This window comes from Eucalyptus grandis, chromosome 6 (assembly GCF_016545825.1).
Source record: "Eucalyptus grandis isolate ANBG69807.140 chromosome 6, ASM1654582v1, whole genome shotgun sequence".
NCBI classification, from domain to species: Eukaryota; Viridiplantae; Streptophyta; class Magnoliopsida; order Myrtales; family Myrtaceae; genus Eucalyptus; species Eucalyptus grandis.
Genome location: NC_052617.1, coordinates 40,329,668 through 40,355,481, shown reverse-complemented (window position 1 = coordinate 40,355,481; position 25,814 = coordinate 40,329,668). Strand labels below are relative to the sequence as shown.

Here is a 25,814-nt window from a genome sequence, read left to right as displayed (position 1 = left end):
ATCTGGAATCTACTCACCTTGGAATTGATCACTCCTACTATTAATGCTTTATTAACGAATCAAACAAGGCTTTTTTCCTTTGATCCAATGAAGCATGAAACAAATGTTTTTCACTTTGACTTCAAATTCGAGCTCAATTGAATTTTATCTATTGTTCTCATTGCATAATCAAGATGATGAGAACAAATGGAGAATCATGAGAAAAGTCTTAAATCTATTATAATTGTGCTAATTTAGTTATAAACTTTTTTCTTTTTGCCAACTCAGTGATAAACCTTTGCATATATACCAGTTTAGTCCATTCGCCAATTTTGGCCGGGCGCGTTGAGGATGCATTTTAAAAATGATTTTTGATTAATTTTTTATTTTTTTAATAATTTTTCTCCACAATGCCCTTTCATGGGCCGCGGGAGCTAGCCTTAAGGGAAGAGGGAAATAATTAAAGAAGAAAATTCAAAAAATATTAAAATATTATTTTTAAAATGTCACGTTAGTGTTGACGGATCAAAATTGATTGAATTAATTGAATTGGTATAAATATAAAAAGTTTAGGACTGAATTGACAAAAAAATTATGATTGAATTGAAACAATTACAATAAATTAAAGACTTGTTTGGTAATTTTTCTCAAGAGAGAAGGTCATCGTTCGATGGGTATCCAATATTGTGCTAACCCGACATTACCGAGCCAATCGGGCGATCTTTATTTCGATGAATATGTACCATGTCTGCGCGCTGGATATGAGAAAGGCTACTATCGTCATCGATATATTAAAAGAAGTAGAATGCATAAAAAGTCCTCTAAAGATGGACCTTTGCTTTGCGGGCAACCTTGATCCGTTGGGCAGGATGGAGCGGTTTTCTTTCTGCGAGACAGCGACTGTTTCTTTCCAGTTACGACCCGTCGCTTTTGCTTTTGCTTTTGATTATCTCTCACGACATTCTTCTGATCTGTTCCTGCTTTTAGTTAAGAAACCGGCTTGCTTGTCTTAAACCGAAAGTGAGTTTGTTGGGACTGTTAGGTTCCTTTAGCTTTCCACAGCCATACAAAAGAGGACACCCATTTAAGGACCCTGGCGAGACCGCCAGGACAAGGATGGATGAAATTGAGGATTTATTTTTTTTACGTATGTGTTGGGCATGAATGAAATTCAGTCACTGAACCAGACTAATTTGATTCTAGAAAAATGCACTGTCAACCCAGCCTAGACTTGTATTATGTGGAGTGTTCGTGCGATGTAGGGGATCACCGCCACTTGGGTTTTAGGTCATGTGTATCATGTTCATGAGGATTATAGATATTTTGTATGCTCAGGATATTTTTACTCGTGTTGGCTTCATTGTCTTAAAAAAGAAGAAGGGCGATGAACCATAATACCAAATCGAAATCGAACTGGTTAGTTCCATTTTGTTTGGAATCGGTAGTTTTGTTCTAAAGCAAATAGGAATAGCCAAGGTTTCATATTAATAATACCCATAATTTTTGTGAACTTTAGTTACTTTTAATTTGCAAAGTACGGTATTGCAGTGTTACAAAATTCACTCATCTTTTAGATAAATTATCCAGTAAATTGACCTTTACCAAATAAAAAATAAAAAAACTATCAATAAATTGACTATATGTACTAAAATGAATAAAGACCATCAGATCTAGCAATTCCCAGCACGACCTTGCATTTCGATAATTCAGGTCCAATTTATTACATATGATACACCCTATGTGATAAAGTTTCTCCCATTCCGTCTTGGAATCTCCTCCATGTCTTCTCCATCTCAATTTTCATATTAAAGCCCCGCGCCCCAGAAGAACGTGGGCTTGCTACTTAGCTAAAAAGCCCATCTATTAAAAGGCCCAAATCCAAGACCCGTTTGAGGGCCATCCCCTCTGGCAACAGTCTCGGGTCAGGGCCACCACCCATGAAGGAGGCCCAGTCCACCGCCTGAACGGTTCGAAGTGTGTGAAACCGATCCAATTCGCCCTTTTTCATCGATGAACCGACGGTCCAATTGGGTCAATCTTAGGTATTAAATCCCACCTTTATTCTTTGGCACAAAAATTATTTCAAGCAAGACTTAGGCTCTGTTCCCATAGACTAGAACACTTCAAATAAGAAAATAAATTGATGATCCATTCTTTAATTTTTTTACTAATATTTTTATATTAACACAATCGATCGATACAGTTAATCATAATTACTCAAAATCAAAACACGTTTTTATATATATACAGAAAACTAGCATCCACAAATTATTGCACATTGTGCAATATGCATGATGTAAATGTATAGTAAAAATGAAACCAATCGATTTTTGTTTGATTATTGCAACCGACGGTGGTGTGAAGATAGCCGTTGGAAGTTCACCTCTTCGATCCTGACGCGTGACCGACTTTCCTAATATGCGAGGGTTAAACTTGGAAGAACGGGAAAAGTGAGGTGAAATACCCGATCTAACCCCCCCGCACTCTCTCTATCAGGCCAAAATAAAACAGGGACCCCACTCCCGTCCCGGCACCTCTTTTCTTCTTCTTCTTCGTTTGTTCTTCGGCTGATCGTTCGTTCTCTCTCTCTCGCCGGAGAACCCGTCACGGCTGAGCCGGCGACGACGGCGCCAGTTTCGGCGGGATCGAAGAGGGTGGAGCCGCATCCGGGTCCGCGTGCGGCCGCAGAGGCAAGGCTGAGCGGCGGCGCGTGGGTTCGCTCGGTGAGTCTCTGGAAACTCGATCGCCAGTGAATGTTTCTAATTTTTCTTCCTCGATGATGACGGCATTATTGGAGTCGTTTGTTGCTAGTGCTTGTTAATTGTCCTGTTCTTGCTCTGTTTAGATTTCCGGTTGCAATCTTGTCGGGAGTTTCTGTTTTTTTTTTTTTTTTTTGGGGGGGGGGGTGTCTGTTGAATTTGTCTTGCTGTGCTGCACGAGATGGTGCTGCTGGTGTTGTGGTAGATTATCATCCGAAAGAAAACTAGCGCAAGAACTAAGATGGGCTAGGATCTCGCCAATTATCTCTCTGCCGTGTAAAGCTTCACATGATTTTCGAAATTCTCGTACGTTTCGATAAGTAGCAATTTTGGCGAAGTACCTTTTCTTTTGGGTAAAGAAAGTGCCTCATACCGTGCTGTTTCTGACGTTACACATCCTTAAGTTCAGCCTCGGCATTGTCTTGCAAAAAATCTCTCGACTCTGCTACTTTTTACCAATTTCCTTGACCAAAAGATCAACGTACAGTCCACTAGAAGTGCTTGAACCACTTGCTATTCGACTCTTTCTTAATTTTTCCCAGCCATCTTGGATGTTTATCTAGAAAACTGTCTCTTAGACTAATGTTTGTCTTTGTCGCTTTCGAATTAGTCTTTGAAGTTGGGTTTCTAACAAAGCCTTTTCTGAAAATTCCGCTTTGAGAATGGACAGGTTTTTTTTCCACTAAATATATTTTAAACTAAAGTTATTTAAATAATCTTGAAGTTGCACTGCTTTTCTGAGATTCCTTTCTTTTGCCATCTTTCTGACTCTCTCCTTATTCCTTCTGTGTTTTTTATTTTCAATTTTCAAAAAAGACATGATATTTGGACAATGACATTTTAACGAGTGCGTAAAAAAATAAAAAATCCATTTTTGGGTCAAAGAGGCGATAATGTCAATATGACAAGATTTCTTAATTTTTGTAAAAAGTGCCATTATTCTTTGAAGGGTCTTACATTACACGAGACTTCCAAATAAAGCTACTTTTCACGTCTTGAGCATTTTATTTTTGACTAGATAGTTTTTCTTTTCTTCACATACCATTTGTTAAGTCAATTGAACAGTATATGGCTTTTCTTGAAACAACATTTTCAACTGAAATGCTTATTTGTACTGCGAGTTTTCACACAAAAGGTATTTATGCAGCCGTTAGTGCAAAGGACTTTGTTTTGATGTATAGTTTAGCAATTTTTTCAAAAGATTATTTCTATAAATATCTTTCAAGTGATCTTGGCATCTTTGTGTTTACATTTCTCAATAAAAATTGAGGATGTCGACAACAACACATTGTTTCTGAAAAAAAGTGCAGTTTTTCTTTGAATGGTCATATTTTACGTGAGACGTTTTCTTTTTTCCAAAGTAATTGCAACCCTTCATGATTTGAAGCATTTCATTTTTGACTAATGGTTATTTTTTCCCTAACAATTCTATTTCCAGGTCAAATTAAATTGTATATGGCTTTTATTTAAACAGCTTCTGCCACTGAAAGGTTTTTTTCTACTACGAGTTTTCATCACCAAATTTTTATGTAGTCTTCAGTGCAGAGAAGTTCATTTCAGTTTGCAAATATTTGCAACTTTGCACGTTTCAAACATTTCAGTTTTATTAAATTGTTTTTGTCCTCACGTTCTATTTTCAGGGCAATTAAATAGTATATCTCTTTTCTTGAAACAACATTTTTCCACTGAGAGGTTTCTTTCTCTATGAGTTTTCACCACAAAGACTTTTTATGCAGTCCTAAGTGTGCTGATGACTTTGTTTTGATATATAATTTTGGTATTTGTTCAAAAGACAATTTTTAAAAATCCCTTTCCAGTAATCTTTGGCATCTCTTTGTTAAGTTTTTCAATAAAAGATTGGACAAGACTCATTATTTTTGTAATAAGTGCCATTTTTCTTTGAAAGGTCATATTTTACATGAGATTTCTTCAAAATAACTGTAATCTTTCATTTTTTGAAGCATTTCTCTTTAGACTTTGGTTTTTTTCCCCTCACCTTCTATTTGCAGGGCAATTGAATAGTATATGGTTTTTCTTGAAACAACTTTTTTTTCCCCTTGAAAGGCTTCTTTCTACTATGATTTTTTACACAATAGACTTTTTATGCAGTCGTCCGTGCAGAGGACTTTGTTTGATATATAATTTTGGTATTTTGTTCAATAGCCAATTTTTTAAAATCCCTTTAAGTAATCTTGACATCTTTTTCTTTCCTCTCTCATAAAAAAAATTGAAGCACTCGGTGACAATAGTCATTATTTTTTCTGACAGTAGTCATTATTTTTTCTAAGAAGAGCCATTTTTCTTTGAAAGGTCATCTCTTACACAAGACTTATTCCCTAGTGACTGCAGATTTTCTCGTTTTGAAGTATTTCATTTTCTAAATGGTTTTTTTACTCACATTTATTTTCCAGTGCATTAAAATAGTATATGCGTTTTCTTGGAACAACTTTTCTACTGGAAGGTTTCTTTCCATTATGAGCTTTCACCCTCAAAAAACTTTTTATGCATTCCTAAGTACAGAGGACTTTGTTTTGATATATAATTTTGGTATTTTGTTCCATAGCCAATTTTTTCTTAATCCCTTTCAGACAAGTAGTCTTGGCATTTTTTTGGCTAAGCTTCTTAATGAAAAATTGAATATTATGCGGTCAAGAATCATTATTTTTGTAAGAAGTATTTTCTTTGAAAGGTCACACGAGACCTCTTCCAAAATAACTCAGCCGACGAAGCATTTTATTTTTCGACTAATTTGAGTTTGTCTTTCCTTACATTCTGTTTGCAGTCTGTTGTTGAGATAGCGTTTTCACTGATAGCCTATTTTATGCTGTCAGTTATGCGGAGGACTTTGTCTTGATATATAATGTTGATATTTACTACAGAAACAATTATTAATCCCTTTCAAGTAATGTTGGCACCTTTTTTTTTTATGTTTCTTTATTTAAAATCCAAGATCTCGGTGACAACCCTCATAATTTTGTAAAAAGTGACGTTTTTCTTGAAAGGTCATAATTTACATGAGATTTATGCCGAAGTAACTCCTTCTTTCTCACATTTTTAAGCATCTCTTTTTGACTAAATGGTTCTTTTTTTACTCAAATCCTCTTACCAGGGCAAATTAATTAGTATGTGACCTTTCTTGAAACAACTTTTTTCCATTAAATGACTTCTTTCTACTATGAGTTTTCATCCCCAAGGACTTTTTATGGATTTTTCCAGCGTTGATGACTTTGTTTTTTATGTAGATTTTGTATCTTGTTTAAAAGCCAATTTTTTATGCACCTTTCAAGTAAGCTTGGCGTCTTTTTGTTATGTTTCTCAATAAAAAGTTGCAGATCTCGGTCACAAGACTGTAACTTCTCACCTTTTGAAGCAGTTCAATTTTGACAAAATGGATTTTTTCCTTCACATTCTATTTCAACAGCAATTGAATTGTAACTTTTCACCTTTTGAAGCATTTAATTTTTGACAAAATGGATTTTTTCCTTCACATCCTATTTCAACAGCAATTAAATAGTATATGGCTTTTCTTTAAACAACTTTGTTAACCGAAAGGCTTCTTTCTACCACGAGTTTTCACTCAAAAGACTATGCAGTTGTTTGTACAGGGGACTTTATTTGATGTATAATTTTGGTATTTTGTTCAAAAGGCAATTTTTATATATCCCTATCAATTAATCTTGACATATCTTTTTTACATTTTTTATAAAACAAATTGAAGTTCTCGGGGACAATAGTCATTTGTTTTCAATGCGATCATTGGCACAGAGGACTTTGTTTTGATATTTAATTTTGTAGATTACTACTAAGTAAAATTTTGTCAATCCCTCTTAGGTAATGTTGGCATCGTTTTTAAGATCTCAGTAATAAGACTCATTATTTTTGTAAAAAGTGACGTTTTTCTTTGAATGCCATATTTACACGAGACATAATGCAAAATAACTCCCATCTTATCTCATTTAAGCCTTTCTTTTTTCCTCACGTTCCCTTTTCAGGGCCAATTAAGTAGTATATGGCCCTTTCTTGAAACAACCTTTTCCACTAGAATCCTTCTTGTTACTACGAGTTTTTACCCAAGGACTTTTCATGCATTTTTTAATGATGATAGCTTGGTTTAGACATATAGTTTTTGTATTTTGTTCAAAAGCTAACTTTTTAAAGTACCTTCCAAGTAAACTTTGCATCTTTTTCTTACGTTTCTCAATAAAGAATAGAAGAGCTTGGCAACAACTCTCTTTTAATAAAAAAATTTCCTCATGTTCTTGGCAATTGAATAGCATATGGCCTTTCTTGAACCCACGTCTTCCGCTGAAAGGCTTCTTTCTACTATGAGTTTTCACGCAAAAGACTTTATGCAGTCCTTAGTGCAGGGGTGGGTTTGATATATAATGTTGGTGTTGTTCAGCATATTTTATAATTACCTTTCAAGTAATGTTAATCTTTTTTCACGTTTCTTTTAAAAAATTGAAGCTCTTGGTGACAGTAGTCATCAGTTTTGGAAAAAGTTAAGTTTTTCTACTGGGAGGTCATATTTTACATCAGACTCCTCAAGTAACTGCAATTTGTCACGTTTTGAAGCATTTCATTTTTTATTAAACTGGTTTTTTTTACTAGCATTTGTTGTCCGGGGCATCTAAATAGTATATGGCTTTCTTGACACAAGTTTTTCCACTGAAAGGGTTCTTTTTACTATGAGCTTTCACCCCCAAAGACTTTTATGCAGTCCTAAGTGCAGAGGATTTTGTTTTGATATATAATTTTTGTAATTTGTTGAAAAGCCAATTTTTATAAATCCCTTTCAGGTGGTCGTGGCATCATTTTTTAAGTTTCTGAATAAGTAATGAATGTTTTGGTGATAAGACTCATTATATTTGTAGCAAGTGCCGTTTTTCTTTAAAAGATCACACAAGATTTCTTCCAAAGTAATTGCACCTTTTCACCTTTCGAAGCATCAGTTTTGACTAAATGGTTTTTTCTTCTTTTTCCTTACATTCTATCTTGGGTCAATGCGAATAGTTTATGGCTTTTGTTGAAACTGCTTTTTCCCTCAAATGCTTCTTTCAACTACGAGTTTTCATACCAAGGGCTATTTATGCAATCATCTGTGCAGAGGACTCTGTTTTCCCTCAAAGGCTTCTTTCAACTATGAGTTTTCATACCAAGGGCTATTTATGCAATCATCTGTGCAGAGGACTCTGTTTTGATATGTAAGTTTGTTATTTACTACAAAATAAATTTTTTATTAATCCCTTTCAAGTAAACTTGGCATCTTTTTTATGATCTCAGACTTATTATTTTGGTAAAAAGTAATATTTTCTTCAAAAGGTCATATTTTACACGAGACTTATTCCAAATAACTTTCATCTTTTGTCATTTTAAGCATTTCCAGGGAAAATTAAATAGTGTATGGCCTTTCTTGAAACAACTTTTTCCTCTAAAAGGCTTCTTTCTACTATGAGTTCTTACCCAGAGACCTTTTATGCATTCTTCAGTGCTGATGACTTCGTTTTGACAAATATGTTTTGTATTTTTTACAAAAGCCAATTTTTAAAGTACCTTTCAAGTAAACTTGGCATCTATTTGTTGCTTTTCTCAATAAAGAATTGAAGATCTTGGTGACAACTCTTTCTATATGTAAAAGGTGCCATTGCTTTTTTTAAAGGTCATATTTTACACGACTTCTCAACTTCTCACGTTTTGAAGCGTATCATTTTTGATAAAATTTCTTCCATCACATTCTATTTCCACGGAATTTGGATAGTATATGGCCTTTATTGAAGCAACTTTTTCCATTGATAGGCTTCTTTCTACTATGAGTTTTCACACGAAAGACTTCATGCAGTCCTTAGTGCAGGGGGTTTGTTTGATATGTAAAGTTGGTATGTTGTTCACAGAGCATTTTCTATAAATTCCTTTTAAGCATTCTTGATATCTTTTTCTTACGTTTCTCATTATAAAATTGAAGCTCTTGGTGAGAACAGTCATCAGCTTTGTAAAAGTTTCCGTTTTTCTCCTGAAAGGTCATATTTTACATCAGACTCTTCTCAAATAGCGACAATTTGTCAGTTTTGAAGCATTTTGTTGTTGACTAAATAGTTTTTTTTTTTTTCACTCACAATTATTGTTCCAGGGCATGTAAATAATATACAGCTTTTCTTGGCAAAAGTTTTTCCACTGAAAGGGTTCTTTCTACTATGAGCTTTCACCCTAAAGACTTTTTATGCAGTCCTAAGTGCAGAGGAGTTTGTTTTGATATATAACTTCTGTATTTTGTTCATAAGCCAATTATTATAAATCCTTTTCAAGTAATCATGGCACCTTTTTTTAAGTTTCTCAATAAAATATTGAAGATTTCAGTGATAAGACTCTTTATATTTATAGCAAGTGCCTTTTTTCTTTGAAAGATCACACAAGACTTCTTCCAAAGTAATTGCACCTTTTCACCTTTCAAAGCATCAGTTTTGACTAATTTTTTTTTTTTTTTCCATTTTATTTTGGGGTCAATCCGAATAGTTTATGGCTTTTGTTGAAACTGCTTTTTCCCTCCAAGGCTTCTTTCGACTACGAGTTTTCACACCAAGGGCTATTTATGCGATCATCTGCCTTTTCCCTCCAAGGCTTCTTTCTACTATGACCTTTCGCCCTCCGAAAGGTTTTTATGCATTCCTTAGTACATACGACTTTGTTTTGATTTATAATTTTGGTATGTTGTTCCAGAGCCAATTTTTTTGAATCCCTTTCAAGTAATCTTGGCATATTTTGGTTAAGTTTCTTAATAAAAAAATTGAATATTACGCTGTCAAGAATCTTTATTTTTGTAAGAAGCATTTTTCTTTAAAAGGTCACACGAGACTTCTTCCAAAATAAATGCAACTTTTCACCTGATGAAGCATTTTAATTTTTGACTAAATCGAGTTTGTCTTTCCTTACATTCTATTTCCAGTTCAATTTGAATAGTTTATTGCTGTTGTTGAGATAGCTTTTTCACTGAAAGGCTTCTTTCTAACACGTGTATTCACGCCAAAGCCTTTTTATGCAGTCATTTGTGCAGAGGAATTTGTTTGAGATATAATGTTGGTATTTACTACAAAAGTAAATTTTTTATTGGTTCCTTTCAAGTATCATGACATCATTTTCTTATGTTTCTTCATATAAAATCCAAGATCTCGGTGACAACCCTCTTTATTTTTTTACAAAGTGACGTTTTTCTTTGAAAGGTCATAATTTACATGAGACTTACACCAAAGTTACTCCCTTTTTTCACGTCTTGAGCATCTCTTTTTTGACTAAATGATTCTTTTTTCCTCACATTTCCTTACTAGGGCAAATTAACTAGTATGTGACCTTTCTTGAAACTACTTGTTCCATTAAAAGGCTTCTTTCTACTCTGAGTTTTCACCCCCCAAAGACTTTTTATGGATTCTTTAGTGCTGATGAGTTCATTTTGGTATATAGATTTTGTATCTTGCTTAAAAGCCAATTTTTTAAATACCTTTTAAGTAAGCTTGGCATATTTTTTGTTACGTTTCTCAATAAAAAGTTGCAGAATGAAGCATTTCATTTTTGACAAAATGGATTTTTTACCCTCACATTCTATTTCAACGGCAATTGAATGGTATATGGCGTTTCTTGAAATAACTTTCTTAACCAAAAGGCTTCTTTCTACTACGAGTTTTCTCACAAAAGACTATACAGTCATTTGGACAGGGGACTTTATTTGATGTATAATTTTGGTATTTTGTTCAAAAGGCAATTTTTACATATCCCTATCAAATTAATCTTGACATCTTTTTCTTACATTTCATATAAAACAAATTGAATTTCTCGGTGACAATAGTCATTGGTGTTTAATGTAATCATTGGTGTAGAGGACTTTGTTTTGATATTTAATATTGTATATTTCTACTAAGTAAAACTTTGTCAATCCCTCTCAGGTAATGTTGGCATCTTTTTTGAGATCTTTGTAACAAGACTCATTTTTGTGTAAAGTGACTTTTTCTTTGAAAGGTCATATTTACACGAGACATATTCCAAAATAACTCCCATCTTATCTCGCTTAAGTCTTTCATTTTTTACTTAATGGTTCTTTTTTCCTCACAGTTCTCTTTTCAGGGCCAATTAAGTATTATATGGTCCTTTCTTGAAACAACTTTTTCCACTAAAAGGCTTCTTGTTACTACGAGTTTTCACCCAAGGACTTTTCATGCATTTTTCAATGCTGATAACTTGGTTTTGATATATAGGCTTTGTTTTGTTCAAAACCCAACTTTTTAAAGTACCTTTCAAGTAAACTTCGCATCTTTTTGTTTTGTTTCTTAATAAAGAATTGAAGAGCTTGGTGATAACTCTCTTTTGGTAAAAGGGGCCATTTTTCTTTGAAAGGTCATATTTTACACAAGGCTTTTCAACTTTTCACATTTGAAGAATTTCTTTTTTGACAAAAAATTTTCCTCACATTCTCGGTAATTGAATAGCAAGGCTTTTTTCTACGATGAGTTTTCACACAAAAGACTCTATGCAGTCCTTAGTGCAGGGCTTTGTTTGATGTATAATCTCGGTGTTGTTCAAAAGGCATTTTTTTATAATTGCCTTTCAAGTAATCTTGAAATCTTTTTTCACGTTCTCATTAAAAATTTGAAGTTCTCGGTGACAGTATAAGTTTTGGAAAAGGTTAAGTTTTTCTACTGAAGCATTTCGTTTTTAAATAACTGTAATTTGTCACATTTTGAAGCATTTCGTTTTTGATTAAATTGTTTCTTTTTTCACTCACATTCGTTTTCCATGGCATTTAAATAGTATATGGCTTTTCTCGACACGAGTTTTTCCACTAAAAGGGTTCTTTCTACTATGAGCTTTCACCCCGAAGACTGTTTATGCATTCCTAAGTGCAGAGGAGTTTGTTTAGATATATTTTATTTGCATTTTGTAAATCCCTTTCAGGTGGTAATCGTGGCACCCTTTTTTAAGTTTCTCAATAAAAAATTGAAGATTTCAGTGATAAGACTCATTATATTTATAGCAAGTGCCGTTTTTCTTTGAAATATCACACGACTTCTTCCAAAGTAATTGCACCTTTTCACCTTTCGACGCATCAGTTCTGACTAAATGTCTTTTTTCTTACGTTGTATTTTGGGGTCAATCCGAGTAGTTTATGGCTTTTGTTGAAACGGCTTTTTCCCTCAAAGGCTTCTTTCAACTACAGTTTTCACACTGAGGGCTATCTATGCAATCATCTGTGCAGAGGACTTTGTTTTGATAAGTAAGTTTGTTATTTCCGACAAAATAAAATTTTTATTAATCCCTTTCAAGTAAACTTGGCATCTTTTTTAAGATCTCAGACTCATTATTTTGGTAAAAAGTAATTTTCTTTAAAAGGTCATATTTTACACAAGACTTATTTCAAATAACTCTCATCGTTTCTCATTTTAAGCATTTCATTTTTCACTAAGTGGTTCTTTTTTCCTCACATTGTTTTTCCAGGGCAAATTAAATAGTGTGTGGCCTTTATTGAAACAACTTTTTCCACTAAAAGGCTTCTTTCTACTCCAAGTTTTTACCCAGAGACTTTATATGCATTCTTCAGTGCTGATGACTTCCTTTTGATATATAGATTTTGTATTTTGTTCAAAAGCCAATTCTTAAGTACCTTTAAGTGAACTTTGCATCTTTTTGTTGCGCTTCTCAGTAATGAACTGAAGATCCTGGTGACCACCCTTTCTATATGTAAAAGGTTCTATTTTTCTTTGAAAGGTCATGTTTTACACTAGACTTATCTACTTTTCACGTTCTGAAGCATATCATTTTTTATAAAACTTCTTCCATCACATTCTATTTCCACGGCATTGGATAGTATATGGCCTTTCTTGAAGGAAATTTTTCCATTGAAAGGCTTCTTTCTACTATGAGTTTTCACACAGAAGACTTTATGCAGTCCTTGGTGCGGTATATATATATATTAAAATAATGTCGGTATGTTGTTCAAAAGGCATTTTCTACAAAATACCTTTTAAGTAATCTTGGTATCTTTTCCTTACGTTTCTCATAAAAAAATTGAAGCTCTCAGTGACAAGAGTCATCAATTTTGTAAAAAGTTCCATTTTTCTCCTGAAAGGTCATATATTTTACAGCACGCTCCTTCTCAAATAGCTGCAATTTGTCAAAGTGTAGAAGCATTTTGTCGTTGACTAAATGGTGTCTTTTTTCACTCACATTCATGTTTCGGGGCATGTAAATAGTATACGGCTTTTCTTGACACAAGTTTTTCCACTGAGAGGGTTCTTTCTACTGCGAGCTTTCACCCCTAAAGACTTTTTACGCAGTCCTAAGTGCAGAGGAGTTTGTTTTGATATATAATTTTTGTAATTTGTTAGAAAGCGAATTTTTACGAGTCCCTTTCGAGTATCATGGCATCTTTTTGTTAAGTTCCTCAATAAAAAATTGAAGATCGTTATATTTATATCAAGTGCCCTTTTTTTCGGAAGATCACACTAGACTTATTCCAAAGTAATTGCATTTTTCAACTTTCGAAGCATCAGTTTAGATTTTTTTTTTTTTTTTGTTAGTTTTAAACTATTCCTATTCTACACTCATCCTCAAACTTTTGCCCTGCCTCTTGCAGGGCGTGGGAGTCGAAATCTATTCCTGAAACTTACGCGTCCCCACCCCATCCCCTTGAGAAGGTGGGGATTTGAACCCCTCACCTCTCTCTTCCATGTTGGAAGGGAGGCCACTGGGGTGAATCCCAGTAGTTAAGCATCAGTTCTGATTACGTAGTTTTTATTTTTATTTTTTCCTTACATTCTATTTCATGGTCAATCCGAATAGTTTATGGCTTTGTTGAAATTGCTTTTTCCCTCAAAGACTTCTTTCGATTACAAGTTTTCACACCAAGGACTTTTTATGCAATCATCTGTGCAGATGACTTTGTTTTGATTTATAATTTTGTTATTTACTACAAAATAAAACTTTATTAATCCCTTTCAAGTAATCTTGGCATCTTTTTTTGAGATCTCAGACTTGTATTTGTAAAAAGTGAACATTTATCTTTGAAAGGTCATATTTTACATGAGACTTATTCCAAAATAACTCCCATCTTTTCTCGTTTTAAGCTTCCGATTTTATTTTTTCTCCTCACATTCTTTTTCCAGGGCAAATTAAATAGTGTATAACCTTTTTTGAAACAGCCTTTTTCACTAAAAGGCTTTACGAGTTTTTACCCAGAGACCTTGGAAACAAGACTTTCTATTTGTGGAAGGTGCCATTTTTCTTTGAAGTATCACATCTAATACGAGACTTATTTAAGATAACTGCAACTTTTTTTCACTTTTTGAAGCATTTGGTTTTTGGCAAAAAACTTCTTTTCCTCGCATTCTATTTTCATGGCAATTGAATGATGGTATCTAAAACAACTTTTCTGGTACGAGTTTTCACACAACAGACTTTATGTAGTCGTCGGTACAAGGGACATTGTTTGATATAGTATCTTGGTATTCTGTTTAAAAGGTGATTATTTATAAACCCATTGCAAGTAATCTTGACAACTTTTTCATAAATTTCTCATTAAGAAATTGAAGTTCTCGGTAACAATAGTTTTGTAAAAAGTGCCACTTTTGTACTGAAATGTCTTATTTTACACGAGTATTCTCAAATTAACTGCAATTTTTCACGTTTCAGAGCATTTTTATTGACAAAAATTTCTTTTTGTAACTCACGCATTAGCCTGGGCGTTTAAATAGTTTGGCTTTTCTTGACACAAGTTTTTTCTGCTGAAAGGCTTCTTTCTACTATGAGCCTTCACCCCCAAAAGACTCTTTATGCCGTCCAATAAGTGCAGTGGAGTTTGTTTTGGTATATAATTTTTGTATTTTGTTCAAAAAGCCAAATTTTATGAATCCCTCCCAAGTAATTTTGGCATCTTTTGGTTAACTGCTCATAAATAATTGAAGAATTTGGTAACATGACTCTTTTTTTTTTCTTTTTTTTTTTTTTTGGGTTTCATTTTTCTTTGAAAACAAGAGAGTCCTTCCAAAATAACTGCAACTTTTCACCTTTTGAGGCATTTCAATATTCACTAAATGGTTCCTTTTTCCCTCGCATTCGGTTTTCAGGTTAATTTGAATAGTTTATGGCTTTTGCTGAAACTTTTGTTACTGGAAGGGCTTCTTTTTACCAATAGTTCTCACCCCAAAGGCTTCTTATGCAGTCACCGGTGCAAGGGACTTTGTTTTGATTATTTACAGAATCAAAGTTTTACTCATCCCTTCTAAGTAATCTGGGCATCTATCTGTTCCATTTCTCAAGAAAAAAATCCAATATGTCGTTGATAGGACTCATTATTATTTTTGTATAAAGTGACATTATTTCTTTGACTACATTCTCTTTCTAGGGCAATAAATAATTATATGACTTTCTTGAAACTACTTTAAATGGTGTGAAAACTTGCAGAAGAGAATCAGGAGATTCTATTAAAGATACTTTGGGAAGATAACCGTATGTTAAATCATGTGGTTCTTGTCCCTCATTTTTCATTTTGACCGTTTGGCTAGTTTTTTTGTCTTTTGGATATGTGCCTTCTGTCGTAGACGTGCGTGCAATATGGCTTTTTTCTTGGAACAACTTCTTCCACTGAAAGCTTTCTTTCTACTATGAATTACTTCATAGACATTTTATGCAGTTCTCAGTATGGAGGACTCTGTTTTGATTTGTAAATTTGGTATTTTGCTCAAAGTCCAATTTTTATAAACCCCTTCCAAATAATCTTGGCATCTTTTGGTTAAGTTTCTCAATAAAACATTGAAGATCTCAGTAACAAGACTCATTATTTTTGTAACAAGTGTCATTTTCTTGGAAAGGACACACAAAGACTTATTCCTAAACAACTGCATTTTACCTTTTGGAGCATTTTTTTTTTTAAAGCATTTCATTTTTTTAATAAATGGTTTTTTCCCTTTACATTCTATTTCCAAGGTCAATTTGAATAGTCTTTGTTGTGGAAACAGCTTTTTATACGCCAATGGCTTCTGTCTACGAGTTTTATACGCCAATGGCATTTTATGCAGTCATCGGTGCAGAGGACTTCGTTTTGATAGGTAATGTAAGTATTTACTACATAAGCAATTTTTTTATTAATCTCTTTTAAGTAATTTTTGGCATCTTTTTGTTATGTTTCTCCATAAAAATCCAAGATCTGAGTGATAAGACTGTCATTTTTGTAAGAAGTACCGTTTTTCTTTAGGGTCAATACCACGAAAAACTCCAACCCAATTCACTTGTGACAAAGTTACCCAAATTAATTTTTTGACAAAAGAACTGCAAACCGCTATACATGTAATAAATTTTACCATCAAATTATTGAGTTAGATGATACGTGACAGTTGAGGAGTATACTAATTTAGGGTTATACTATTTGTTTGTCACAAGTTTGATTTTTCATAATATTAATCTAAATTAACAGAAACTAACGAAGGGTGAATTGATCACAAATGGACTAGTTGTGAATTTTTTGAATTAGCCCTAAAGTTAATTTATCATAGGTATACCAATATTTCTTGATACTACTTTTTTCTCTAAAAGGCTTCTTTCTACTATGAATTTTCACCCCAAAAGACTCTTAATGCGGTCGTAGGTGTTTGGAGCTTCGTTTTGATACATTACATAATTTTGGTATTTTGTTTAAAAGCCAATTTTTGTTAGTTCCTTTTCAAGTCTCTTGCGATCTTTTTGTTACGTTCTAAATAATAATTTTTGTAGAATGTGTTTTATTTCTTTGAAATGTCATAACTTAAACTTTTCACGTTTTGGCATTTCATTGTAGTTTGAATGTCTCCCCCCCGCCCCGCGGGGCGCCGCGGCAACATTCTGTGTCCAGGTTAATTGAATAGTATTTGGCTTTTCGAAACAGCTTTTTCCATTGAAAGGCTTCTTTCTACTGCCAGTATTCACATGCAATCGACACTGCAGATGACTTCGTTTTGATATATAATTTTAGCATTTGTTCAAAAGACATTTGTTTAAATTACGTTTCAAATTATCTTAGCATCCTTTTGTTTGATTCTCCGTGAAAATTTGAAGATCTTGGTGACTAGTCTCTATATTTCTTAAAGATGCCATGTTCTTTTTAAGGTTGTATTTTACATGATATAACTGTAACTTTTCACACTATCAATACCTAAATTTTGATAACCCATTTAGTCATATTCATTGTATAAGAAAATCAAGATCGATCCTAAATAAAAAATATATTATTATTTTGCATTGACGTAGGGAAGTTTTAAGCTTAATTGAATTATCTAGGCCCACAGGAGCATAAAGTTCTGCCCTACCCATTTAATATCTTTATAGCCGAAGTTGACATGTGAGGAGCACATGACGGTTGCTAAATTAGAAGAGACCGCATTCTTGATTAAGATTTGGGTCAATAAATTCAATATCTTTTAAGAATTTTGATCATAGGGAATGATTAAGTGATGTACCATAAATTCTTAGTGAGACAAATTACATGATATGTAATTACCAATATTATGTAATTTGAATTAAATATCCTACTTGGAATCTACATTTAACATTATTTTTATGTTCAAACTTATAGGATGGAAAGCCAAATCAATAGATTTCGTTAACTTGTATTAATGGAAGAAAAACATTGGTTATTTTCATGTATTCTAGCAGTTTAAATTAAATATTTATCAAAAGTTTAGGGATCGCATTGGACAAATTAAAAGTTTTCAGAGATGAAGCTACTTATTGGGTTAAAAGTTGAGGAATTACATTGAACAAATTAAAAATTCAAAGATGATATTATACATTAAGTCAAGTTCATGGACCATTTGTATATTGAATAAAGTTCGAGGACGATATTGCATGTTGAGCCAAGATTTAATGGACATATTGCACATTGTGTGGTATTTCTAACACGTTGGCCATTTATTATTTAACCCCATCTAAGGAAATTTTGTTTTTCGAAACTGACTTACCTCTATGCGAGCATATTTCATCATTGTAATTGTTGTACTATTTATCATTATAATTATTGTACTAAGCATTTTGACCAATACCATTATGGTTGGCAACTAATTCACTTTTCTTAATAGGAAAATGAGTAAAATTTAATAATGAAATTGGAAAAGAGAAGAATTTCTTAGTGAGACAAATCACTTGATCTGTAATTGTCAATATGATATAATTTGAATTAAATATCCTACTTGGAATCCACATGTAACGTTATTTATATGTTCAAACTTGTTATATTAAAACTTGATGGAAAGTCAGGATTTACGCCATTTGCTGGTCAGCTTGGGTCATACGGGGTTCCACAGGTATAAAAAAAAAAAAAAAAAAATCGTTAACTATAATTAATTGAAGAATAATATTGGTTATTTTCATATAGTCTAGCCATCAAATTAAACATTTATCAAAAGTTTAGGAATCGTACTGGACGAATTAAAAGTTTTTAAGGATGAAATTGGCTGTTGGGTTAAAAGTTCAGGAACTATATTGAGCAAATTAAAAATTTAGAAATGATGTTAGACATTAAGTGAAGTTCATGGACCATTTGTATATTGACTAAAGTTTGGGGATGATATTGCATATTAAGCTAGAGTTAACTAGACATGTTGCACATTGCATAGTATCTCTAACACATGTTGGTGTCTCATTTATTATTTAACCGTCTAAAGAATTTTTTTTTTTTCTAAGCTGGACATACCTGACTATGCGAACATGTTTCATCATTGTAATGGTTGCACTGTTTATCATTATAATTGTTGTACCGAGCATTTTGACCAATACCGTTATGGTTGGCAACAAATTCACTTTTCTTAACAGGAAAGCGAGTTAATTTTAATGTATGAAATTGGAAAAGAGAAGAATTTCATCAAGGAAAGTGAATTTAATTGTTTTTGACAACTTAAAAAACTAGCTGAAGTTTCCAATTCATTCAACCGACGGTGGAATTTGGACTTCACGTTCGGTTGATAATATAATAAGGAGAAAAAAAATAGTTATTATATTGTTCACCAACAGTGAAATCCAAATTCTACGGTTAGATATATGGGAACTTCAATGATATTGATATATTTATTAAAAAATTGACAAATTTCTATTTTCGTATACATATGAATTGATTATCTATAAAAATAATAATAATTGATATTATAAAATTAGCTAAAAGTCAAACTGGTCTTTGATTGATGGTAATTTGACAGTTAGTAGTTTGACTTAGCTGTTAATATGGTTTATTTTAACTTTTTCCTATTTAAGTAGATTTACATGTATGACAGAAGAATATATAATAAAATAAGTATAACTCGAGCAGCAAACACAGTAAATCCAAAGTGGTACACATAATAATTTTACCCAAATCTTACTTTTTACCACAAAAAATCCAAACTAATACACTCGATACAAATTTAGCTTCATTAGATTCCATTAAATTTTATTATCAAATTGTCGAGTTGGATGACATGTGGAAATTAACAAGTTTATAATTTTTTGTGGTGTTAATATTGTTTAATGGAAACTAAGTGAGGTTATTTGTCGTAAATGTGTAATAGTTTAAAGTTTTTGGTGGTCAAAATTAGTTTGAAGTAAATTTATCACAAGTATACCAATTTAGACTTTTTGTAATCAAAAAATTTGTTTAGGGTTAATTTATCGTAAATGTACTAGTTTAAGATTTATCATGATATTAACCTTGATTTTTATCTTACTATTTTAAATTTCATTTCGAGTTTATTTTAAATGGATCAAAAATAGGAATAAGTCATGTTTAACATTTCAAATGGATCAAGTTTATTTAAAAGTGATCAAGTTATGCTTAAAATTACACCTAACTAAAAATTAGTTGCACTTATGCTCACTCTAATATATTCCATGCTCTTACTTTTGGTTGCCATATATCAGGCTGTTGCGTTGTGCGTAAGAATGAAATGCGCAAATGGGTTTTGTCTCATTTTTGGGGGTAACACCCCTCGAATTCACATTGTCGATGGACAGGGTAATAATTCGAAAAATTGCGCAAATAGGTTTTGTCTCATTTTTTGGGGGTAATTCACACTGTCAGTGGACAGGACAATAATTCGAATAAAATGCGCAAATGGGTTTTGTGTCATTTTTGGGGGTTACCTATTTCAACGCCCCTGGAATTCACAGTCAGTGGACAGGGTAATAATTCGAAAAGATAGCCAAAAAAGCTTAAGAATTTCCCATCGTGGTCAAATCTGACGTGCAATAAATTATTGGCACGGGACATCTTATTCTGTAATCACTAAAACTAGTGACGCTTCAACTCTCGGGCATGTTAATTTTTACAATTAGAACACCTTGTGTACTGACGATTAGGATGATCTTGCCCTGGTCGATAAACCTAGAGATGTGCCCTTTGCTTTGCTTGTCGCGCGTGAAGAGTTCCTTTTGTCTCTATCACAAGAGTATCCAATTTCGGCCACCTTTCATGTTGAACTTCTTTAATCTTCCGAAAATCATGACGACAATGAGGATGATTTTGCCCTCATCGCTCCATTTCCCAGAGAATCCGTACCACTTGTCCTCGCAGCCTTCAATACGTCTTAGTTGTCGATCGCAATTGTAACCTATCGTGAACCCCACATTCCCATATGCACTGCAATTTGTGAAGTCGTTAGTTCATTGTCCGAATTTATTCCTATCACTTCCACTAAATCATCATACGAATAACTAAATACTTTTCTTGAAAATATTTTTCATGAATAATATTTTATTTTAAACAAATGCACTTTGAATTCGATTGTGCTAACACCTTTTTTTTTTTTTTTTTTTTTTTACTTTTTATTCATTTATTTATTATTTTCATTTGATTAGATGTCCAGGAAAAGTTTTGAAACTTATGGAATGTTGTGGAGATGGAATTTATAGATCTTTTCACTTCGTCTAAAATATTCTTTATGATGTGACTGTCTATGAAAAGGAGATGGGCAAAAAGATGCTTACATTATGACATTAACCACAATGTTCGACGCGTTAAAATGGAGGGAATCTTTACGATTATCTATTAAAAAAAAGGAGAGAAGGGGAAACAGAGATGCTTACCTTATCACTTCGACCACGATGTTGAACACATTAAAGTTGAGAGGATCTTTCTTCATCTTTTCCTTCTCCGTTATGCAAATCGTGATGATAAAGATGGCCAAGTAGGAGAGCTGTGAGAATATGAGACTCTTCAACATTAGTTTATGACTTCGTTTCGCCTTTTTTCTTTCCCCATTTCCCAGGAGCTCCTCACCACCTTTCGCCGGAAGGAAGGACGTGTATGGCGGAAGGTACCTGAAAATCGTAGACATGTAAGTACAATAAAACTTACTATGCACATCACAGCGTGTTAAGAGAAGTAAACATGTTAGGCGTTGTGGTAGGTTTAATAAAGAATAATGCTTTTACTAGGTACATTTGGGTTATTCACGCTAGTTGAATGGTACACTCTTTTAGATTTGGAAGTGAATTGAAGGCAGCTATATGTATCTTCTCGTACATTTGGGTATTTTTTGCTTGCTTACCATTTTTTCCCAAGTATTTTCTTACATCATTTGAGTCATGAATCCTGTATTACGTCGATTATCTTAATTTAAGACAGGAATCCTATTCTAATAATCCAACAAATGAACGGGGCAAATTGAAATTTTGTGATATTTCAAATATTGATTTCTTATCCAGAAAGCAAAATCTTTTCTATTCCTGAACGGGTAGGAGAGAGAGAGAGAGAGAGAGAGACTAACATCATGACGACGAATAACACTAAGATGGCAGGAGATACTTTGGACAGATTAACGATCGTCTCGCCCGTATATCTGGTGTTCACGCACTGAAAGAGCACGGCCACAATTTTCTCGTACGAGTTTAGTCCATCTAACGATTCTGAATCCCACTGCATTGAGCAAAACATTATGAACTGAACACCAATAAACCCCAACACCGTTACCACCAGGAGCGACGAGTAGAGGCTCGGAAGCAAGTGCTTGTAACCAATTTCACCTGTTCTGCTCAACAAATAATCGATTTCTGCTTTCTTGCTGAATTTTCCCAAGAGCCAAAGTACCAGCTGTAAGGTCGACGGGAACAGCGTGTTCCCGAGAAGGACCTGAGGGATGAGAATTAGGAGGAGGCCGGAGTTCTTGCTGAAGACAGCCATGTTTTCGTTCGTCGGGACGAACCCGCAACTGGCGAAGGTCGACACGGTGGTGAAGATGGAAAATGTCATCATTTTGAGGCCCTTCCTCTTTAGCACGTCTCTCGCGCTGGAAACAAGTATCATATAGAGCGAAACTGCGGCGACACCGAGAACATTGACTCCCAGAAGGTAACCCAACACTACAAGACACAAAACGTTAGCGGAACGATATTTCAAATAGTCGAGATCTGGGGACTCGTCTCGCGGTCCGTGCAACTGAGGTTCTACTCGAGAGTTCAGGCAATCTGAATTCGTTACTACAGCTAACTCTACGTGGTCAACGACATCGTTGGTTGGGTTCGAAGGGCAGAGATTGGCATGGACGGAGGCGACTTTTTCTTCGGTTTTCAGGAGCGACTGGAGTTTCAATTTCCTAAAGTGAAGCCCGGCAAGAGAAGTGAAGACTTCCCCTCCGACGAACATCAGGACGGTCATCACGACGAGCTGGGAGTTGGAGAAGACCTCCATCTCCACCGTGGACATGCTCGAGACAGTCGCCAAGGAGACAGAGGTGAAGAACAGATCCAAGTCCCTAGGCCTGAAGGAATGGGTTAGCGGCCTCGATGCCTTAAGGACCCAGAAGCCAAGGAGCGAGAGGAAGACGAAGTACAAAAGCTGGACACAAAAGGAGTTGACTCGGAGGAGCAGGAAGCGGAAGTACCAAGAAAAGAGGAAGCAGAAGGACCTGAAGAGGCGGGCTATTTTGAGGCATGAAGCAATACAAAGACACACGACTTCTTTGCCTAAACAAGGAAAGCGCATCATTTTTTGGGAACGAAATTGTTCTTCTTGATGTTAGAATTCGAGGGATGGTGGTGGAGGTGTATATAAAGGAGCAGTCAACCTGGTCTTTAAACGGACATTATGGGTAGCCAATAAACCTAAATTTGGCAAAAGCCGTGAGTATACATTTGGTAGAATTGCCCAAATCTTTTTAGATTTAATTAAATCTCCACTTGAAACTTTAGAAGGTAAAATTTAATTTAATTAATACATTGCCTAAAGTACGATTTGTTTTTTGAAAAATGCCAATGAAATATCATTATTTGGATCTACAAAATTAATATCATCTTCGAACTTTATGAAAAAATATCAAGATGTCTCACTGTACATAATGATTTTTCTACATGTATTCTTAGATATTGCTCTAACATCATATACGCTCAGTGTAAAAATATCTTGTTGATATTGTCAGGAAAAAAGATAAATTTGTTAATATAGTAAATAAGGAGATTCGATATATATATTAGCCTAATAAAATTAAAAAATAAAAAGTTCACCAAGAAAGTGAGCTTTTGAGATAACATGAACAATAGATAAGTTGTTATAAAAGCAATTATGAACAAGAAACTTTTCAACTTTTTTACCAATTCCATCGGCAATATAATTTTATATGAAACATGTAAAACGTTATAGGAATATATAAGAATGCACTTTTTCTTTCATTATGGTAACTAAATCCTAAATAGAAAAGGAAAAAAATAGAAAAAATAGGAGTGGGGCTTTCTCTTTTACTTGCAATTAAAAGATTGATGGCAATTTTGTCTGCTTTTGTATGAATAGGGTAAATTTAGTTATTTAGGTGGTGAAAACACTCAAAACTAATTTTTAGGGAAACCTTTTATCTATGGTTGTATTTTGTAAATAATATGAGATTAATTTTCTTAAATATGTTACAGGAAAATGATCAAATACACATTTGAGATAACATCTCTAAAATAATCTTATGTCTCATGTTCAAGTGTTGGGCATTCGAGCTTGAGTGCATGAGATCGAGCCCAACTATCAAGGACGCGAGCCTAGTTATCAAGATCATGGGACCAGCCTTAGGGGACCCAAGCCCGGCCTTGGGTGACTTGAGCTCGCCTGCTGAGCATTGAGGCATGTTCACAAGGGCATTGCATTCCCATGCCTAGTGCCATGGACCTAAGTTCGGCATAGATCAACCTAGAGATTTACGGATAAAGGTAAGAGTCAACTCGAGGTTCACAGATCGGGATGTCAAGAAATTTCCAACTTAAGAGCCGGAAGTTATTTATTCAAATCCAATCAAGTTTCATTCAAAATCGCCATGAATTCAGGTCACTTATATGAACTAAACACTTGATTTGATCGATTCATAAAAAGCGCCAACATCTTTTTTGAGCCTTTAAAGGTGCGCATGATAAAATTTATACTTCTCTATTTCTCTGTTTCTTTATTTTAGGAATAGGTTTGGGCAATCCGTTTAAGAACGATTTGATTTTTCATTTACGGAACAGATTTTATTCCGAAATAGATTTGAAAAAAAATCAAAAACTAAAATTTTTAACTTAAAAATTGAAAAATCAATTTATATTTTAAAAATTTTGTTATGCGCGCCCTAAGTAGTGTATGTGTCCATACTTTAAGGTTAAGTACGGAAAAAGGAGAGTCCGGTCAAGGTGGATGAAAGGCTGTCGATGCACCCTACCCTAAACGAGAACTGAAAGGGGTCCACCTGGCACAGATGTCCCCTGGGCACCTCTAACATTTTCTATCATGGGGATAGATGGAATCCCCAGAGCGTCAAAAGGAGAACGTTTTCTGTCATATCTGAGGCTTCTTCGATGGAAAGGATGGTCCAGATATCGGGGTCAGCCCACGCAAATTCCCTCCCCAACCTACGCTTGTTTTTCTTATTGTAAGATAAGCAATTCTGTTATGATCATTCACATTCCCTCTTGATCTAATGATAAATATTTTTCATATAAAAAATATGTATATTTAATAACTTAAATTATGCAAAAACATCTTTTGTAATTATTTGTAGCTTTACTTGAATGTTCTCGGATTCTATTTATTTACAAAGAAGGGATATATACAATTAAAATTCCAAATTGATACGCCACAATAGATTTTTCACAAATTAATTTTCATCTCACAACAAATCTTTTATCAATACCCTTGATGCAAGTCTACCATCTACTTGCATTTTGTCTAATATCCATTCACAATCCATAAGTGTGAATACACGTGAATTTCCTACATTGGATCTATCATTCTCCACACCACATGCCTACATTTTGATAAGATATGGGATGGAATGCTCACAGAGAGTAGAATTGAGTTGAGAGTACCGGATATTTATTAGTATTAACCCCTAGTGAAAATATTTCAAAAAGAAAAAAGAAAAAAAGAAGGTTCAATGGATTTCCTTAAGTTCGGCTGTATTCTGTAGATTATATGGGGGGCTATTAAGGTAAGGTATTGTACGTTTTGGTGAGCACTGCTAGCTACCCTCCAGATAGCCGGTCAACTACGATCGAATCCCTGGAATACTAGAAGAAAAAACAAAGAGAGCCCGCATCGTGAGAGGAAACAAATTATATGATACACAATCACTCCACCTCCGCACCCCCCCAATAACTTGAAGGAATCATGATTTAAATTTGTAGAGACTTATTAATATATTTATAAATCATGATTTTGTGACTAAATTAATATTATATTAATATTATATGCCTATACATCTTTTGAGTTTTTCATTGTACGTTAAGCGATTAAGATTCCTTATCTTTTTGGGTTCCTTAATTTACCATCCCCAGTTTTGCATCAATACCTACTTTATAGAGTTGCTCCCTAAATGGAGCTAAAAGAATCGAGTTTTTGCATATGGCAGCCAGGTAGGTCATTAGATCAAGCAAAATTTATAGAGAAACCCTCGAACGCCAACATTATGGCTATCTACGAAAAGGAGGGGAGGGGAAACAAAGATGCTTACCTTATCACTTCGACCACGATGGTCAACGGTTTAAGTTGAGGGGATATTCCTTCACCTTTTCCGTCTCTGGGATGCAAAAACCATGATGATAAAGCTGGTCAGGTAGGAGAGCTATGAGAATATATGAGATTCTTCAACA

The 25,814-nt window shown here is 34.0% G+C and overlaps 1 protein-coding gene and 1 long non-coding RNA gene across 2 annotated transcripts; one reads left to right on the top strand and one right to left on the bottom strand.

The window, feature by feature from the left end:
* Positions 1-2,494: 2,494 nt before the first annotated feature.
* LOC104449725 lies at positions 2,495-21,365 on the top strand. The gene is made up of 2 exons (XR_726616.3): positions 2,495-2,702; positions 20,981-21,365. It is a non-coding gene; the product is annotated as an uncharacterized LOC104449725 (long non-coding RNA).
* Positions 19,930-22,710, bottom strand: LOC104449726 (sodium transporter HKT1). The gene is made up of 3 exons (XM_010063969.3): positions 21,482-22,710; positions 20,799-21,032; positions 19,930-20,352 (listed from the first exon to the last, which is right to left on the bottom strand). The coding sequence occupies exons 1-3, from the start codon at positions 22,696-22,698 to the stop codon at positions 20,154-20,156; spliced, it is 1,650 nt and encodes a 549-aa protein (XP_010062271.2). The 5' UTR covers positions 22,699-22,710; the 3' UTR covers positions 19,930-20,153.
* Positions 22,711-25,814: the final 3,104 nt, after the last annotated feature.